At 47.0% G+C, this 20,570-nt stretch overlaps 1 protein-coding gene across 2 annotated transcripts; it reads left to right on the forward strand.

The window, feature by feature from the left end:
- Nucleotides 1–3,589: 3,589 nt before the first annotated feature.
- chmp2bb (charged multivesicular body protein 2Bb) lies at nucleotides 3,590–19,651 on the forward strand. Of its 2 annotated transcripts, XM_071330950.1 has the most exons (6): nucleotides 3,590–3,763; nucleotides 6,620–6,711; nucleotides 7,861–8,055; nucleotides 13,311–13,413; nucleotides 17,222–17,328; nucleotides 18,946–19,651. In XM_071330950.1, exons 1-6 carry the CDS (start codon nucleotides 3,730–3,732, stop codon nucleotides 19,057–19,059), a joined length of 645 nt encoding a protein of 214 aa, XP_071187051.1. In that variant the 5' UTR covers nucleotides 3,590–3,729; the 3' UTR covers nucleotides 19,060–19,651. The 2 variants fall into 2 exon arrangements, with proteins under 2 accessions (XP_071187051.1, XP_071187052.1); XM_071330951.1 differs by lacking the exon at nucleotides 6,620–6,711 and having other exon boundaries at nucleotides 3,625–3,763.
- The last annotated feature ends 919 nt before the right edge of the window (nucleotides 19,652–20,570 follow it).

Raw genomic sequence — 20,570 nt, forward strand, 5'->3', positions numbered from 1 at the left:
TGCTAAAACGAAAGCTTTTCAGGATGCCATGCTGATGTCCCTCCTGCGTCAGGCCCCCCGTTGAAAAGGTCGGACCTTCCGTTCCAAAAGCTTTTATATTGCCCCAGATGGTGCAATCCACTCCATTCAAATTCTCACCGCTTACTGACATCTAGGGGAAGGCGTATGCAGTGCATGTAGCCCCATAGCTTACATGGGAATTTATAAACTGACCCTGGAACAGAGACCTCGATTTCAGAAATCTCACTTCCTGACAGGAAGTGTGCTGCAGAATGAGTTCTGTTTCACTCAGAGAAATAATTCAAACGGTTTTAGAAACTAGAGAGTGTTTTCTATCCAATAGTAATAATAATATGCATATTGTACGAGCAAGAATTGAGTACGAGGCAGTTTAATTGGGAACATCTTGGCATAGTTCTGTTATAATCTCCACCCGGCACAGCCAGAAGAGGACTGGCCACCCCTCATAGCCTGATTCCTCTCTAGGTTTCTTCCTAGGTTTTGGCCTTTCTAGGGAGTTTTTCCTAGCCACCGTGCTTCTACACCTGCATTGCTTGCTGTTTGGGGTTTTAGGCTGGGTTTCTGTACAGCACTTCGAGATATTAGCTGATGTACGAAGGGCTATATAAAATAAACTTGATTGATTGATTGATGGAACGATATTTTACAAAGTTGAAACAGCACCCCCTATATTGACAAGAAGTTTTTTAAGGAGGAACGGTACAGTTTGTTGATACGTTCCTGGAAAGAATTGTCACGTTCCTGACCTGTTTTCTGTTAGTTTTTGTATGTGTTAGCTGGTCAGGACGTGAGTTTGGGTGGGCAGTCTATGTTTTCTGTTTCTATGTTGGTTAATGGGTACCTGATATGGTTCTCAATTAGAGGCAGGTGGTTTCCATCTCATCTGATTGAGAATCATATTAAGGTAGGTGTTGTCACATTGTTGGTGGTGGGTGGTTGTCTCCTGTGTCAGTGTCTGTCTATGTTGCACCATACGGGACTGTTTCGGTTTGTTTGTTCATTTTGTTCGTTCGGTTTTTATGTAGTCATTTCCCTGTTCGTGCGTTCTTCGTGTTACATGTAAGTTCTTACGTCCAGGTCTGTCTACATCGTTTGTTGTTTTGTTAGTTATATCAAGTATAGTTCGTTTTCGTCTTCGTCTGTTTTGTTTAATAAATTATCATGTCTTATCACAACGCTGCGCCTTGGTTCAATCCATGTTCCTCCTCTTCGGATGAAGAGGAAGAGGAGAACCGTTACAAGAATAAAGGGGGTTAAGGAGGAACGGTACAGTTTGTTGATACGTTCCTGGAAAGAATAAAGGGGGTTAAGGAGGAACGGTACAGTTTGTTGATACGTTCCTGGAAAGAATAAAGGGGGGAGGGGGGAGGGGGTCAAGGAAGGACTCATGGCCTGTAAAATAAAGTACTGCTGTAAAATCCTGAAAACCAAACCACTGAGACTGATCCAGGCACAGTGGCCTACTGCTCCCTAATGTACAATAAGGATGTGTGTGATTTTCAACTGGAAGAGTAGATTTGGTTTTGCTATCAACTAACATCATCTCCCTATATAGTGTAACAGGCACAGAGAAGACGTGTTTAGTCTGGAACTACTGCTGAGTTCATAACATGAACTAAATGTGTATATACTACTAGCATACCACTGGATAAAAGCCACGTCAAAGCCCATCCAACTGGTAATTACTCATGTCAAACACGTCCCTCGCCTCTGACTAGCGTCAAACACGTCCATCACCTCTGACTAGCGTGAAACACGTCAATCGCCTCTGACTAGCGTGAAACACGCCCCTCGCCTCTGACTAGCGTGAAACACGTCTCTCGCCTCTGACTAGCGTGAAACACGTCCCTCGCCTCTGACTAGCGTCAAACACGTCCCTCGCCTCTGACTAGCGTGAAACACGTCCCTCGCCTCTGGCTAGCGTGAAACGCGTCCCTCGCCTCTGACTAGCGTGAAACACGTCCATCGCCTCTGACTAGCGTGAAACACGGCGTGAAACACGTCCATCGCCTCTGACTAGCGTGAAACACGGCGTGAAACACGTCCATCGCCTCTGACTAGCGTGAAACACGTCCCTCGCCTCTGACTAGCGTGAAACACGTCCCTCGCCTCTGACTAGCGTGAAACACGTCCATCGCCTCTGACTAGCGTCAAACACGTCCCTCGCCTCTGACTAGCGTGAAACACGTCCATTGCCTCTGACTAGCGTGAAACACGTCCCTCGCCTCTGACTAGCGTCAAACACGTCCATCTCCTCTGACTAGCGTCAAACACGTCCCTCGCCTCTGACTAGCGTCAAACACGTCCATCGCCTCTGACTAGCGTCAAACACGTCCATCTCCTCTGACTAGCGTCAAACACGTCCATCGCCTCTGACTAGCGTCAAACACGTCCATCTCCTCTGACTAGCGTCAAACACGTCCCTCGCCTCTGACTAGCGTCAAACATGTCCCTCGCCTCTGACTAGCGTCAAACACGTCCCTCACCTCTGACAAGCGTGAAACACGGCGTGAAACACGTCCATCGCCTCTGACTAGCGTGAAACACGTCCATCGCCTCTGACTAGCGTGAAACACGTCCATCGCCTCTGACTAGCGTGAAACACGTCCATCGCCTCTGGCTAGCGTGAAACACGGCGTGAAACACGTCCATCGCCTCTGACTAGCGTGAAACACGTCCATCGCTTCTTCCAACATGCTTATCTGACTAAACTCCACTCTATCGGTGAAGGAAGTTTTCTGACACCGCCGACGGAGTGGAGCAGAGACCAGGCTTTTGTGGAATTCAGCTCAGATAACATCAATTCGCCCCAAAGTCAATACTTCAAAACAATTTTAAATTATGAAAACGCTTATCTTGTACCTATGTTTGTCCCCTTGTAGTTGCTTGCCTTTCTTTGTTTGATGAAATCCATACTTTTTTCAATAAACGTTTAACAAATACAACCACCGACTATTTGCTCGTTGATGTAAGTTGGAAACTCAAGAGAAAATGTCGATGTGCCATTTGAATCTCAACAAGGAAACAAGTCCGTGGCTGTATTTGATTAACGTTTATTGAAAAAAAGTAAGGATTTTATCTTTAAAAAATGATGTGTTTTTTTAACACTATAATTTGTTTGGGAGCATGAAAGTTGTAGTTTATGGTTGACGCCGCTGCTTTGCCAAATAGCCAAATCGGCGTTCTCAACAAGTTCAAAGCACTTGAAACGCAAACAAATCGTTGACCCAGTTTGCAAGCAATATCCCCCCCCCCAGGTTCCCACTTGTTATGAACATGGCATAATACCACTATCAGGAGGAAACACCCACTTGGCAAGAAAAACTCAATACTTATTAAAATTCAAGACCCCTTTCTCAAATCATGAACAGACAGCTCTATCCAGCTGGAAGCTATTTACAGTCTGTAAAGAGCTCTGTGGTTGGCTGGCTATCCCCATGCAGCTGTGGTGTGGCTATGGAACTAGGTATCTACTGCCACTTAGCGGTTGGCTTTATACCCAGGCGACTTGGCTCAGTGTGGGCGCAGCGCTTTTATTACTAGGTTGTCTAGAACGCCCCCATTAAAGTGCTGCACTTCCTGCTTCTCTCCGAACCAGGAAATAAACAAGTCGGTGGTCTGCTTTAATTAACAGGCGGTGTAAGGGTACAGAGCCCTTTTAGAATATCATCGAATTATAGCTATTTGGCCAAGTTATCGCCTGTCACCATGGCCGGCTTCTTCAAGAAGAAGACAGTAGATGGTAAGTGTACACTGACTCGGTGTTTCAGCTAGCTGACATTAGCAAAGTTAGCCTCAGTCGCTTATTATCCGAGAGTGTAACACTTAACGTTACACACCTGTCTCTAACAGGTAGGCTCAGCATTCCTGAACATTCCTATTACAAGTCAGAATGTTGAATAAACTTAATGGTAAAAAAACACAACAAAAAAAACAAGTTTTTGTCGTTAAATAGGAGGTAATCTGAGGGGGGGAACACAGGGAAGTGTTATTTGCCTGCCTTTTCAACGCTGGTCTGTATAGAGTACCACAGAGTCATAATACCAATAACGTAGCAGCAGTACGTGCTGTTGGTCCTTTTGGCCGTAGTAGGTGGCGATAGGGTATCCACAGGAAAGGTTTGCTCTCCCGACTTTTTGCGGTACAGGCAGGTTCTGTCACTTTGGGTTTTCAGTCTCTTCATGCATAGAGCCCCACATGATGCTGCTGTAGAGTCCCCTCTGTGGATCTCTCGTCTGTCTCTTCTCTCTCTCAATTCAAAGGGCTTCATTGACATGGGAAACGTATGTTTTGGCTATGACCAAAGCAAGTGAAATACACAATAACAATTGTTTCTCTCTCTCTCTCTCTTCTCCTCTCTGTGTTTGCCAAGGACTAGTACTTATCTTGTAGTTCTCTCCCACCGCTACCAAGGACTAGTACTTATCTTGTAGTTTTCTCTCCCACCACTACCAAGGCCCAGTACTTATCTTGTAGTTTTCTCTCCCACCGCTACTAAGGACTAGTACTTATCTTGTAGTTTTCTCTCCCACCACTACCAAGGCCCAGTACTTATCTTGTAGTTTTCTCTCCCACCGCTACTAAGGCCCAGTACTTATCTTGTAGTTTTCTCTCCCACCGCTACTAAGGCCCAGTACTTATCTTGTAGTTTTCTCTCCCACCGCTACTAAGGCCTAGTACTTATCTTGTAGTTTTCTCTCCCACCGCTACTAAGGACTAGTACTTATCTTGTAGTTCTCTCCCACCGCTACCAAGGACTAGTACTTATCTTGTAGTTCTCTCCCACCGCTACCAAGGACTAGTACTTATCTTGTAGTTTTCTCTCCCACCACTACCAAGGCCCAGTACTTATCTTGTAGTTTTCTCTCCCACCGCTACTAAGGCCCAGTACTTATCTTGTAGTTTTCTCTCCCACCGCTACTAAGGCCTAGTACTTATCTTGTAGTTTTCTCTCCCACCGCTACTAAGGACTAGTACTTATCTTGTAGTTCTCTCCCACCACTGCCAAGGACTAGTACTTATCTTGTAGTTTTCTCTCCCACCACTGCCAAGGACTAGTACTTATCTTGTAGTTTTCTCTCCCACCACTACCAAGGACTAGTACTTATCTTGTAGTTTTCTCTCCCACCACTACCAAGGCCCAGTACTTATCTTGTAGTTTTCTCTCCCACCGCTACTAAGGCCTAGTACTTATCTTGTAGTTTTCTCTCCCACCGCTACTAAGGCCTAGTACTTATCTTGTAGTCTTCTCTCCCACCACTACCAAGGCCTAGTACTTATCTTGTAGTTTTCTCTCCCACCACTACCAAGGACTAGTACTTATCTTGTAGTCTTCTCTCCCACCACTACCAAGGCCTAGTACTTATCTTGTAGTTTTCTCTCCCACCACTACCAAGGACTAGTACTTATCTTGTAGTTTTCTCTCCCACCACTACCAAGGACTAGTACTTATCTTGTAGTCTTCTCTCCCACCACTACCAAGGCCCAGTACTTATCTTGTAGTCTTCTCTCCCACCACTACCAAGGCCTAGTACTTATCTTGTAGTTCTCTCCCACCGCTACCAAGGCCTAGTACTTATCTTGTAGTCTTCTCTCCCACCACTGCCAAGGACTAGTACTTATCTTGTAGTCTTCTCTCCCACCACTGCCAAGGCCTAGTACTTACCTTGTAGTCTTCTCTCCCACCACTACCAAGGACTAGTACTTACCTTGTAGTCTTCTCTCCCACCACTGCCAAGGACTAGTACTTACCTTGTAGTCTTCTCTCCCACCACTGCCAAGGACTAGTACTTACCTTGTAGTCTTCTCTCCCACCACTACCAAGGACTAGTACTTACCTTGTAGTCTTCTCTCCCACCACTACCAAGGACTAGTACTTACCTTGTAGTCTTCTCTCCGACCACTACCAAGGACTAGTACTTATCTTGTAGTCTTCTCTCCCACCACTGCCAAGGCCTAGTACTTACCTTGTAGTCTTCTCTCCGACCACTACCAAGGACTAGTACTTATCTTGTAGTCTTCTCTCCCACCACTGCCAAGGCCTAGTACTTATCTTGTAGTCTTCTCTCCGACCACTGCCAAGGCCTAGTACTTATCTTGTAGTCTTCTCTCCCATCACTACCAGGGCCCAGTACTTATCTTGTAGTCTTCTCTCCGACCACTGCCAAGGCCTAGTACTTATCTTGTAGTCTTCTCTCCCACCACTACCAAGGCCCAGTACTTATCTTGTAGTTCTCTCCCACCACTGCCAAGGCCTAGTACTTACCTTGTAGTCTTCTCTCCGACCACTGCCAAGGCCCAGTACTTATCTTGTAGTCTTCTCTCCCACCGCTACCAAGGCCCAGTACTTATCTTGTAGTTTTCTCTCCCATCACTACCAAGGCCCAGTACTTATCTTGTAGTCTTCTCTCCGACCACTACCAAGGACTAGTACTTATCTTGTAGTTTTCTCTCCCACCACTACCAGGGCCTAGTACTTATCTTGTAGTTTTCTCTCCCACCGCTACTAAGGCCTAGTACTTATCTTGTAGTCTTCTCTCCCACCACTGCCAAGGCCTAGTACTTATCTTGTAGTTTTCTCTCCCACCGCTGTGTCTAGATGTGATAAAGGAGCAGACCAAAGAGCTGAGAGGAACCCAGAGACAGATCACCAGAGACAGATCTTCCCTGGAGAAACAGGAAAAACAACTGGTGGGTGTAGTAGTAGTCTGTTCTCACAAGCAAAGTCCAGTAGTGAATACAGAGAGTATCTGAGTCATGGATAATGTACAGTGGAAAGTATTCAGATCACCTCCATCTACACACACAATACATACACACACACAATACACACACACACACACAATACACACACACACACAACCACATAATGACAAAGCAAAAAACAAATTTAGACATTTTGACCTATTTATGAAAATAAACTGATATCACATTTGACATCAGTATTCAGACCCTTTACTCAGTACCCTTTCCCTCAATCCTGACTAGTCTCCCTGCCGCTGAAAAACATACCCACAGCATGATGCTGGCACCACCATGCTTCACCGTAGGGATGGTATTGGACAGGTGATGAGTGGTGCCTGGTGTCCTCCAGATGTGACGCTTGGCATTCAGGCCAAAGAGTTCAATATTGGTCCTTTAGGTGCCTTTGGGCAAACTCCAAGCGGGCTGTCATGTGACTTTTACTGAGGAGTGGCTCCCGTCTGGCCACTCTACCATACAGTTCTAAAAACCTGTTTTTGCTTTGTCATTATGGGTTATTGTGATGTCATTATGGGTTATTGTGATGTCATTTTGGGTTATTGTGATGTCATTTTGGGGTATTGTGATGTCATTATGGGGTATTGTGTATAGATTGATGAGGGGGGAAACGATTTTAATAAATTTTAGAATAAGGCTGTAACAAAATGTGGAAGTCCAACGCTCTAACCACTAGGCTGGTGGGCGGCAGGTAGCCTGGTGGTTAGAGCGTTGGACTAGTAACCGAAAGATCAAATCCCTGAGCTGACAAGGTAAAAATCTGCCGTTCTCCCCCTGAACAAGGCAGTTAACCCCACTGTTACTAGGCCGTCATTGTAAATAAGAATTTGTTCTTAACTGACTTGCCTAGTTAAATAAATAAAAATGCTTCCCCCGTAGGGATGGTGCCAGGTTTCCAGTACATTTCTAAAAACCTGTTTTCGCTTTGTCATTATGGGGTATTGTGATGTCATTATGGGGTATTGTGTATAGATTGATGAGGGGGGAAACTATTTAATCAATTTTAGAATAAGGCTGTAACAAAATGTGGAAAAAGTCCACGGGGTCTGAATCCTTTCACGAATGCACGTTGTCTCCCAGGAGATGGAGATTAAGAAGATGGCGAAGACGGGGAACAAGGAGGCGTGTACCATCCTGGCCAAACAGCTGATTCAGCTGAGGAGACAGAAGAACAGAAGCTACGCCGTCGGTTCAAAGGTCACCTCCATGTCCTCTCAGACCAAACTCATGAACTCCCAGATGAAGATGGCAGGGGCCATGGCTACCACGACCAAAGTAAGTGTGGATTAGTGGGGGGGGGGGGCATGGCTACCACTACCAGAGTAGGTGTGGATTAGTGGGGGGGGGGGGGGCATGGCTACAACTACCAGAGTAGGTGTGGATTAGTGGGGGGGGGGGGCGGCATGGCTACCACTACCAGAGTAAGTGTGGATTAGTGGGCTGCTTCTTCCCACGGGGGGGGGGTGATGTACCTAGTGTGGATTAGAGGGCTGCTTCTTCCTACAGGGGGGGGTGATGTACCTAGTGTGGATTAGTGGGCTGATTCTTCCTACGGGGGGGGGGGTGTACCTAGTGTGGATCAGTGGGCTGATTCTTCCTACAGGGGGGGGGGATGTACCTAGTGTGGATCAGAGGGCTGCTTCTTCCCACAGGGGGGGGCGGGTGATGTACCTAGTGTGGATCAGAGGGCTGCTTCTTCCTACGGGGGGGGGGGGGGGTGATGTACCTAGTGTGGATCAGTGGGCTGCTTCTTCCTACAGGGGGGGGTGATGTACCTAGTGTGGATCAGAGGGCTGCTTCTTCCTACGGGGGGGGGGGGGGGGTGATGTACCTAGTGTGGATCAGTGGGCTGCTTCTTCCTACAGGGGGGGGTGATGTACCTAGTGTGGATCAGAGGGCTGCTTCTTCCTACAGGGGGGGGGGGGGGATGTACCTAGTGTGGATCAGTGGGCTGCTTCTTCCTACGGGGGGGGGGGTGATGTACCTAGTGTGGATCAGTGGGCTGCTTCTTCCTACAGGGGGGGTGATGTACCTAGTGTGGATCAGAGGGCTGCTTCTTCCTACAGGGGGGGGGGGATGTACCTAGTGTGGATCAGTGGGCTGCTTCTTCCTACAGGGGGGGTGATGTACCTAGTGTGGATCAGAGGGCTGCTTCTTCCTACAGGGGGGGGGGGGGGGTGATGTACCTAGTGTGGATCAGTGGGCTGCTTCTTCCTACAGGGAGGGTGATGTACCTAGTGTGGATCAGAGGGCTGCTTCTTCCTACAGGGGAGGGGGGGTGATGTACCTAGTGTGGATCAGAGGGCTGCTTCTTCCTACGGGGGGGGGGGGGGGGGTGATGTACCTAGTGTGGATCAGTGGGCTGCTTCTTCCTACAGGGGGGGTGATGTACCTAGTGTGGATCAGAGGGCTGCTTCTTCCTACAGGGGGGGGGGTGATGTACCTAGTGTGGATCAGTGGGCTGCTTCTTCCTACAGGGAGGGTGATGTACCTAGTGTGGATCAGAGGGCTGCTTCTTCCTACAGGGGAGGGGGGGTGATGTACCTAGTGTGGATCAGAGGGCTGCTTCTTCCTACGGGGGGGGGGGGGTGATGTACCTAGTGTGGATCAGTGGGCTGCTTCTTCCTACAGGGGGGGGTGATGTACCTAGTGTGGATCATAGGGCTGCTTCTTCCCACAGGGGGGGGGGGGTGATGTACCTAGTGTGGATCAGAGGGCTGCTTCTTCCCACAGGGGGGGGGTGTGATGTACCTAGTGTGGATCAGAGGGCTGCTTCTTCCCACGGGGGGGGGGGGGGTGATGTACCTAGTGTGGATCAGAGGGCTGCTTCTTCCCACAGGGGGGGGGGGGGGGTGATGTACCTAGTGTGGATCAGAGGGCTGCTTCTTCCTACGGGGGGGGGGGTGATGTACCTAGTGTGGATCAGTGGGCTGCTTCTTCCTACGGGGGGGGGGGTGATGTACCTAGTGTGGATCAGAGGGCTGCTTCTTCCTACAGGGGGGGTGATGTACCTAGTGTGGATCAGTGGGCTGCTTCTTCCTACAGGGGGGGGGTGATGTACCCAGTGTGGATCAGAGGGCTGCTTCTTCCTACAGGGGGGGTGATGTACCTAGTGTGGATCAGTGGGCTGCTTCTTCCTACAGGGGGGGGGTGTGATGTACCTAGTGTGGATCAGAGGGCTGCTTCTTCCCACGGGGGGGGGGGGTGATGTACCTAGTGTGGATCAGAGGGCTGCTTCTTCCCACAGGGGGGGGGGGGGGGGTGATGTACCTAGTGTGGATCAGAGGGCTGCTTCTTCCTACGGGGGGGGGGGTGATGTACCTAGTGTGGATCAGTGGGCTGCTTCTTCCTACGGGGGGGGGGGGTGATGTACCTAGTGTGGATCAGAGGGCTGCTTCTTCCTACAGGGGGGGTGATGTACCTAGTGTGGATCAGTGGGCTGCTTCTTCCTACAGGGGGGGGGTGATGTACCCAGTGTGGATCAGAGGGCTGCTTCTTCCTACAGGGGGGGTGATGTACCTAGTGTGGATCAGTGGGCTGCTTCTTCCTACAGGGGGGGGGGTGATGTACCTAGTGTGGATCAGAGGGCTGCTTCTTCCTACAGGGGGGGGGGGTGATGTACCTAGTGTGGATCAGTGGGCTGCTTCTTCCTACAGGGGGGGGGGGTGATGTACCTAGTGTGGATCAGTGGGCTGCTTCTTCCTACGGGGGGGGGTGGGGTGATGTACCTAGTGTGGATCAGAGGGCTGCTTCTTCCTACAGGGGGGGGGTGATGTACCTAGTGTGGATCAGTGGGCTGCTTCTTCCTACAGGGGGGGTGATGTACCTAGTGTGGATCAGAGGGCTGCTTCTTCCTACAGGGGGGGGGGGATGTACCTAGTGTGGATCAGTGGGCTGCTTCTTCCTACGGGGGGGGTGATGTACCTAGTGTGGATCAGTGGGCTGCTTCTTCCTACAGGGGGGGTGATGTACCTAGTGTGGATCAGAGGGCTGCTTCTTCCTACGGGGGGGGGGGGGGGTGATGTACCTAGTGTGGATCAGTGGGCTGCTTCTTCCTACAGGGAGGGTGATGTACCTAGTGTGGATCAGAGGGCTGCTTCTTCCTACAGGGGGGGGGGGGGGGATGTACCTAGTGTGGATCAGTGGGCTGCTTCTTCCTACGGGGGGGGTGATGTACCTAGTGTGGATCAGTGGGCTGCTTCTTCCTACAGGGGGGGTGATGTACCTAGTGTGGATCAGAGGGCTGCTTCTTCCTACGGGGGGGGGGGGGGGGTGATGTACCTAGTGTGGATCAGTGGGCTGCTTCTTCCTACAGGGAGGGTGATGTACCTAGTGTGGATCAGAGGGCTGCTTCTTCCTACAGGGGAGGGGGGGTGATTTACCTAGTGTGGATCAGAGGGCTGCTTCTTCCTACGGGGGGGGGGGGGTGATGTACCTAGTGTGGATCAGTGGGCTGCTTCTTCCTACAGGGGAGGGGGGGTGATGTACCTAGTGTGGATCATAGGGCTGCTTCTTCCTACAGGGGGGGTGATGTACCTAGTGTGGATCAGTGGGCTGCTTCTTCCTACAGGGGGGGGTGATGTACCTCACCCTAGTGTGGATCAGTTGGCTGCTTCTTCCCACAGGGGGGGGGGTGGTGATGTACTTAGTGTGGATCAGAGGGCTGCTTCTTCCTACAGGGGGGGTGATGTACCTAGTGTGGATCAGAGGGCTGCTTCTTCCTACGGGGGGGGGGGGGGGTGATGTACCTAGTGTGGATCAGTGGGCTGCTTCTTCCTACAGGGGGGGGGGGTGATGTACCTAGTGTGGATCAGTGGGCTGCTTCTTCCTACAGGGGGGGGGGGTGATGTACCTAGTGTGGATCATAGGGCTGCTTCTTCCTACAGGGGGGGTGATGTACCTAGTGTGGATCAGTGGGCTGCTTCTTCCTACAGGGGGGGGGTGATGTACCTCACCCTAGTGTGGATCAGTGGGCTGCTTCTTCCCACAGGGGGGGGGGTGGTGATGTACTTAGTGTGGATCAGAGGGCTGCTTCTTCCTACAGGGGGGGTGATGTACCTAGTGTGGATCAGAGGGCTGCTTCTTCCTACGGGGGGGGGGATGTACCTAGTGTGGATCAGTGGGCTGCTTCTTCCTACAGGGGGGGGGGTGATGTACCTAGTGTGGATCAGTGGGCTGCTTCTTCCTACAGGGGGGGGGGTGATGTACCTAGTGTGGATCATAGGGCTGCTTCTTCCTACAGGGGGGGGGGTGATGTATCTCACCCTAGTGTGGATCAGTGGGCTGCTTCTTCCTACAGGGGGGGGGTGATGTATCTCACCCTAGTGTGGATCAGTTGGCTGCTTCTTCCCACAGGGGGGGGGGGGGGGGGTGATGTACCTAGTGTGGATCAGTGGGCTGCTTCTTCCTACAGGGGGGGGGGTGATGTACCTAGTGTGGATCAGTGGGCTGCTTCTTCCTACAGGGGGGGGGGTGATGTACCTAGTGTGGATCAGTGGGCTGCTTCTTCCCACAGGGGGGGGGGTGGTGATGTACTTAGTGTGGATCAGAGGGCTGCTTCTTCCTACAGGGGGGGTGATGTACCTAGTGTGGATCAGAGGGCTGCTTCTTCCTACAGGGGGGGTGATGTACCTAGTGTGGATCAGTTGGCTGCTTCTTCCTACAGGGGGGGGGGGTGATGTACCTAGTGTGGATCAGAGGGCTGCTTCTTCCTACAGGGGGGGTGATGTACCTAGTGTGGATCAGAGGGCTGCTTCTTCCTACAGGGGGGGGTGATGTACCTAGTGTGGATCAGTGGGCTGCTTCTTCCTACAGGGGGGGGTGATGTATCTCACCCTAGTGTGGATCAGTTGGCTGCTTCTTCCCACAGGGGGGGGGGGGTGATGTACTTAGTGTGGATCAGAGGGCTGCTTCTTCCTACAGGGGGGGTGATGTACCTAGTGTGGATCAGTTGGCTGCTTCTTCCTACAGGGGGGGGGGGGGTGATGTACCTAGTGTGGATCAGAGGGCTGCTTCTTCCCACAGGGGCGGTGATGTACCTAGTGTGGATCAGTTGGCTGCTTCTTCCTACAGGGGGGGGGGGGGGTGATGTACCTAGTGTGGATCAGAGGGCTGCTTCTTCCCACGGGGGGGGGGGGGGGTGTGATGTATGGTCCCGTGTGGCTCAGTTGGTAGAGCATGGCGCTTGCAACGCCAGGGTTGTGGGTTCATTCCCCACGGGGGGACCAGGATGAATATGTATGAACTTTCCAATTTGTAAGTCGCTCTGGATAAGAGCGTCTGCTAAATGACTTAAATGTAAATGTAAATGATGTACCTAGTGTGGATCAGAGGGCTGCTTCTTCCTACAGGGGGGGGGGTGATGTACCTAGTGCAGACACCTTGGACAGCGTTCTTTATGTCTCTCCTGTCTGTGTCTCCTGCCTCCTGTCTGTGTCTCTTGTCTGTCTCTCTGTGTGCTGTATTTTAATGGGTGTTGCCTGCCTTTTGCAAAGTGTAACCAGACCATGTGACTCTCTTTCCCTTCTCAGACTATGCAGGCTGTCAATAAGAAGATGGACCCTCAGAAGATGCAACAGACCATGCAGACCTTCCAGAAGGAGACCATGAAGATGGAGATGTCAGAGGAGCTGAGTAAGACTGGATCTATATTACACATTCTATGTTGTCTTCATGATAAGACTGGATCTATATTACACATTCTATGTTGTTGTCCTCATGATAAGACTGGATCTATATTACACATTCTATGTTGTTGTCCTCATGATAAGACTGGATCTATATTACACATTCTATGTTGTCCTCATGATAAGACTGGATCTATATTACACATTCTATGTTGTCCTCATGATAAGACTGGATCTATATTACACATTCTATGTTGTTGTCTTCATGATAAGACTGGATCTATATTACACATTCTATGTTGTCCTCATGATGGTAAGACTGGATCTATATTACACATTCTATGTTGTTGTCCTCGTGATAAGACTGGATCTATATTACACATTCTATGTTGTTGTCTTCATGATAAGACTGGATCTATATTACACATTCTATGTTGTCCTCATGATGGTAAGACTGGATCTATATTACACATTCTATGTTGTCTTCATGATAAGACTGGATCTATATTACACATTCTATGTTGTTGTCCTCATGATAAGACTGGATCTATATTACACATTCTATGTTGTTGTCCTCATGATAAGACTGGATCTATATTACACATTCTATGTTGTTGTCCTCATGATAAGACTGGATCTATATTACACATTCTATGTTGTCCTCATGATGGTAAGACTGGATCTATATTACACATTCTATGTTGTTGTCCTCATGATAAGACTGGATCTATATTACACATTCTATGTTGTCCTCATGATAAGACTGGATCTATATTACACATTCTATGTTGTTGTCCTCGTGATAAGACTGGATCTATATTACACATTCTATGTTGTTGTCCTCATGATAAGACTGGATCTATATTACACATTCTATGTTGTCCTCATGATGGTAAGACTGGATCTATATTACACATTCTATGTTGTTGTCCTCATGATAAGACTGGATCTATATTACACATTCTATGTTGTCCTCATGATGGTAAGACTGGATCTATATTACACATTCTATGTTGTTGTCTTCATGATAAGACTGGATCTATATTACACATTCTATGTTGTCCTCATGATGGTAAGACTGGATCTATATTACACATTCTATGTTGTTGTCCTCGTGATAAGACTGGATCTATATTACACATTCTATGTTGTCCTCGTCATAAGACTGGATCTATATTACACATTCTATGTTGTCCTCCATGATGATAAGACTGGATCTATATTACACATTCTATGTTGTTGTCCTCGTGATAAGACTGGATCTATATTACACATTCTATGTTGTTGTCTTCATGATAAGACTGGATCTATATTACACATTCTATGTTGTCCTCATGATGGTAAGACTGGATCTATATTACACATTCTATGTTGTCTTCATGATAAGACTGGATCTATATTACACATTCTATGTTGTTGTCTTCATGATAAGACTGGATCTATATTACACATTCTATGTTGTCCTCATGATGGTAAGACTGGATCTATATTACACATTCTATGTTGTTGTCTTCATGATAAGACTGGATCTATATTACACATTCTATGTTGTCCTCATGATGGTAAGACTGGATCTATATTACACATTCTATGTTGTTGTCCTCGTGATAAGACTGGATCTATATTACACATTCTATGTTGTCCTCGTCATAAGACTGGATCTATATTACACATTCTATGTTGTCCTCATGACGATAAGACTGGATCTATATTACACATTCTATGTTGTCCTCGTCATAAGACTGGATCTATATTACACATTCTATGTTGTCCTCATGACGATAAGACTGGATCTATATTACACATTCTATGTTGTCCTCAATAATAAGACTGGATCTATATTACACATTCTATGTTGTCCTCATGATAAGACTGGATCTATATTACACATTCTATGTTAAGACTGCTAACGTAATAATAATAATAATATTATTCCCTATATAGTGTACTACATAATACTATTCCCTATATAGTGTACTACATAATACTATTCCCTATATAGTGTACTACATCATATTATTACCTATATAGTGTACTACATCATATTATTACCTATATAGTGTACTACATAATATGATTACCTATATAGTGTACTACATAATATGATTACCTATATAGTGTACTACATAATACTATTCCCTATATAGTGTACTACATAATATGATTACCTATATAGTGTACTACATAATATGATTACCTATATAGTGTACTACATAATACTATTCCCTATATAGTGTACTACATAATACTATTCCCTATATAGTGTACTACATAATACTATTCCCTATATAGTGTACTACATAATACTATTCCCTATATAGTGTACTACATCATATGATTACCTATATAGTGTACTACATCATATGATTACCTATATAGTGTACTACATCATATGATTACCTATATAGTGTACTACATAATATGATTCCCTATATAGTGTACTACATAATATGATTCCCTATATAGTGTACTACATAATATGATTCCCTATATAGTGTACTACATAATACTATTCCCTATATAGTGTACTACATCATATGATTACCTATATAGTGTACTACATCATATGATTACCTATATAGTGTACTACATCATATGATTACCTATATAGTGTACTACATCATATGATTACCTATATAGTGTACTACATCATATGATTACCTATATAGTGTACTACATAATATGATTACCTATATAGTGTACTACATAATATTATTACCTATATAGTGTACTACATAATATTATTACCTATATAGTGTACTACATAATATTATTACCTATATAGTGTACTACATAATATTATTACCTATATAAGCAAAGAGAAATGACAGTCCATTACTTTAAGACATGAAGGTCAGTCAATACAGAACATTTCAAGAACTTTGAACGTTTCTTCAAGTGCAGTCGCAAAAACCATCCAGCACTATGATGAAACTGGCTCTCATGAGGACCACCACAGGACAGGAAGACCCAGAGTTACCTCTGCTGCAGAGGATAAGTTCATTAGAGTTACCAGCCTCAGAAATTGCAGCCCAAATAAATGCTTCACGGAGTTCAAGTAACAGACACATCTCAACATCAACTGTTCAGAGGAGACTGCGTGAATCAGGCCTTCATGGTCGAATTGCTGCAAAGAAACCACTACTAAAGGACACGAAGAAGAAGAAGACGACACTTGCTTGGACCAAGAAACACGAGCAATGGACATTAGACCGGAGGAAATGTTTGGTTCCAACCGCCGTGTCTTTGAGACGCAGAGTAGGTGAACATCTGCATTTGTGGTTCCCACATTGAAGCATGGAGGAGGAGGTGTGGGGGAGCTTTGCTGGTGTCTGTGATTTTATTTAGAATTTAAAGCACACTTAACCAACATGACCTAGACAATCACCCAACCTCAACCCAATTGAGATGGTTTGGAATGAGTTGGACCGCAGAGTGAATGAAAAGCAGCCAACAATTGCTCAGCATATGTGGGAACTCCTTCAAGACTGTTGGAAAAACATTCCAGGTGAAGCTGGTTGAGAAAATGCCAAGAGTGCAAAGCTGTCATAAAGACAAAGGGTGGCTATTTTGAAGAATCTCAAATATAAAATATTTGGATTTATTTAACCCTTTTTTGGTTACTACATGATTCCATATGTGTTATTAAATAGTTTTGATGTCTTCACTGTTATTCTACAATGTAAAAAATAAAGAAAAACCCTTGAATGAGTAGCTGTTCTAAAACTTTTGACTGGTAGTGTGTGTGTGTGTGTGTGTGTGTTATGACAAGGGATGTTTTATAGGAGTCATCTCTCTCTGTCCCCTTCTCTCAGTTAACGACACGCTGGATGAGATCTTTGACGAGTCTGGAGACGAAGAGGAGTCTGATAGCATCGTTAACCAGGTTCTGGACGAGATCGGCATCGAGATATCAGGAAAGGTGAGACATTGGTGTTTATTGTAAAATAAAATGTGTTTTCAATGATGTACCTGATTTTTAATAAAGGCAGATATCGATCTAGAGACTAAACCCTGATATTGGGTACTGTAAGAGAGATCCTTGGGGCTGGTTTCCCAGATATCGATCTAGAGACTAGACCCTGATATTGAGATCCTTGGGGCTGGTTTCCCAGATATAGATCTAGACTAGTCCTGGATTTAAAATAACTTTCATTGGAGATTTGAAATAGGACCAGTGTCCGGGAAACTGGACCTGTATCTAGCATTATAAACTGGCTGGTTCCAGCCCTGAATGCTGATTGGCTGACAAGGGTCCTACTGGGTCAGGGTCCTACTGGGTCAGGGTCCTACTGGGTCAGGGTCCTACTGGGTCAGGGTCCAACTGGGTTAGGGTCCAACTGGGTCAGGGTCCTACTGGGTCAGGGTCCTACTGGGTTAGGGTCCAACTGGGTTAGGGTCCTACTGGGTTAGGGTCCTACTGGGTTAGGGTCCAACTGGGTTAGGGTCCTACTGGGTTAGGGTCCTACTGGGTTAGGGTCCTACTGGGTTAGGGCCCTACTGGGTTAGGGCCCTACTGGGTTAGGGCCCTACTGGGTTAGGGCCCTACTGGGTTAGGGTCCTACTGGGTTAGGGTCCTACTGGGTTAGGGTCCTACTGGGTTAGGGTCCTACTGGGTCAGGGTCCTACTGGGTCAGGGTCCTACTGGGTTAGGGTCCTACTGGGTTAGGGTCCTACTGGGTTAGGGTCCTACTGGGTTAGGGTCCTACTGGGTTAGGGTCCTACTGGGTTAGGGTCCTACTGGGTTAGGGTCCTACTGGGTTAGGGTCCTACTGGGTTGGGGTCCTACTGGGTTGGGGCCCTACTGGGTTGGGGTCCTACTGGGTTAGGGTCCTACTGGGTTAGGGTCCTACTGGGTTAGGGTCCTACTGGGTTAGGGTCCTACTGGGTTAGTGTCCTACTGGGTTGTTAGGGTCCTACTGGGTTAGGGTCCTACTGGGTTAGGGTCCTACTGGGTTAGGGTTCAACTGGGTCAGGGTCCTACTGGGTTAGTGGCCTACTGGGTCAGGGTCCTACTGGGTCAGGGTCCTACTGGGTCAGGGTCCTACTGGGTCGGGGTCCTACTGGGTTGGGGTTCGGGTCCTACTGGGTTCGGGTCCTACTGGGTCAGGGTCCTACTGGGTCAGGGTCCTACTGGGTCAGGGTCCTACTGGGTTAGTGGCCTACTGGGTTATGGTTAGGGTCCTACTGGGTTAGGGTCCTACTGGGTTAGGGTTAGGGTCCTACTGGGTTAGGGTCATACTGGGGATGTCATTCTGCAGCTCTATGGAAATATTCTGTATTGTAAGTTAGCCTTGTCTGAGCCAGAATGGCCCATAGGGCAGGAGATGAATCTCCTGTTACTGTAGTGAGACAGCTTGATGTACCAGGACACCCCCTGGACAGGACACTAGTCTAGCTCCTGTTTCTGTAGTGAGACAGCTTGATGTACCAGGACACCCGCTGGACAGGACACTAGTACTGTGGAAATACTATGAGTGGCATATGCTTGGGAGAATCAAGGTTGAGTTGATTAATGTGTTGTTGTTATTGATCGTAGATGGTGAATGCTCCTTCAACCAGCAGAAACAACCCCATCTCTTCTACCTCCAAATCAGACGGCATCTCAGACGAAGACATCGAGCGACAGCTCAAAGCCTTGGGAGTGGACTAACTAACACACACACACACCCTGTGCCTGGACACACACACACACACACACACACACACGACTCCCCCTGCTCAGTATCTGACAAGCCTTTTCTGGGATATAGTGACACTATATATGTGTATGTGTCTATATGACTATAGATGCCACTGCATGTAGTTGTAGTTGTCCTGCTGTGTATTGGGTCTCTGCAGTGGCCACACAACGAGAGAGAGTTTGAATAACAGGGCCACTTTCAGTAGCCTAACGTTGTAGAACGTTGTAGATAACATGAAATGTCACGGACAGAGCCTCATTCTACACGTCAGAGAGGCATGTTTTTGTTCTGTATAGCATATTCCTATCTGAACGTTGCGAAACGTTTTTGTCCTACTGAACGCACCCCCCCCCCCAGGTTTTCCACCTGTGTGGAGTTTAGAACAGGAAGTAAAGGAGAATGCTGCTATAGTTCCAGGTCAGTGCTCCTAAAGGTCCCGGGATTTATCAAGATTAAAGTTAATAACAGCCTAGCAATTAAAAAATATCAAAAAAATTTTTTTTTTAAGAAACAGGAAGTTGAATTGCATGTATAACTGCTGATTATACTCGTTGACAAAGTCATATCCTTTCATTTTGAATACATGAACAGTAGAATCTGAAACTACCTTTCACCCCCCTGAAAACCAACTTTAGGATTAGTCCATTTTTTGCATATTTATGTTTTTCTGCTCTCCTCTCGTTTTGAGAAAGTGTAAATAAATAAAATACTTTATTTCTCAGATCTATACAAGGCACTTCATCAGAGATTCAGTCTGAAACAGAAAGCTGTCAGTAGACCCTGGTCTAAAGTAGTGCACTATATAGGGCCCTGGTCTAAAGTAGTGTACTATATAGGGTTCGATAGGGCCCTGGTCTAAAGTAGTGTACTATATAGGGAACAAGGTTCGATAGGGCCCTGGTCTAAAGTAGTGCACTATATAGGGTTCTATAGGGCCCTGGTCTAAAGTAGTGTACTATATAGGGTTCGATAGGGCCCTGGTATAAAGTAGTGTACTATATAGGGAATAGGGTTCGATAGGGCCCTGGTCTAAAGTAGTGTACTATGTAGGGAATGGGGTTCGATAGGGTCCTGGTCTAAAGTAGTGCACTATATAGGGCCCTGGTCTAAAGTAGTGCACTATATAGGGTTCTATAGGGCTCTGGTCTAAAGTAGTGCACTATAAAGTAGTGCACTATATAGGGAATAGGGTTCTATAGGGCTCTGGTCTAAAGTAGTGCACTAGATAGGGAATAGGGTTCTGGTCTAAAGTAGTGTACTATATAGGGAATAGGGCCCCTGGTCTAGGGAATAGGGCCCTGGTCTAAAGGAGTGCACTATATAGGGAATAGGGCCCTGGTCTAAAGGAGTGTACTATATAGGGAATAGGACCCTGGTCAACAGTAGTGTACTATATAGGGAATAGGGCCTTGGTCTAAAGTAGAGTATTATATAGGGAATAGGGCCCTGGTCTAAAGGAGTGTACTATATAGGGAAGAAG

This window comes from Salvelinus alpinus, chromosome 10 (genome assembly GCF_045679555.1).
Source record: "Salvelinus alpinus chromosome 10, SLU_Salpinus.1, whole genome shotgun sequence".
In the NCBI taxonomy this organism is placed as follows: domain Eukaryota; kingdom Metazoa; phylum Chordata; class Actinopteri; order Salmoniformes; family Salmonidae; genus Salvelinus; species Salvelinus alpinus.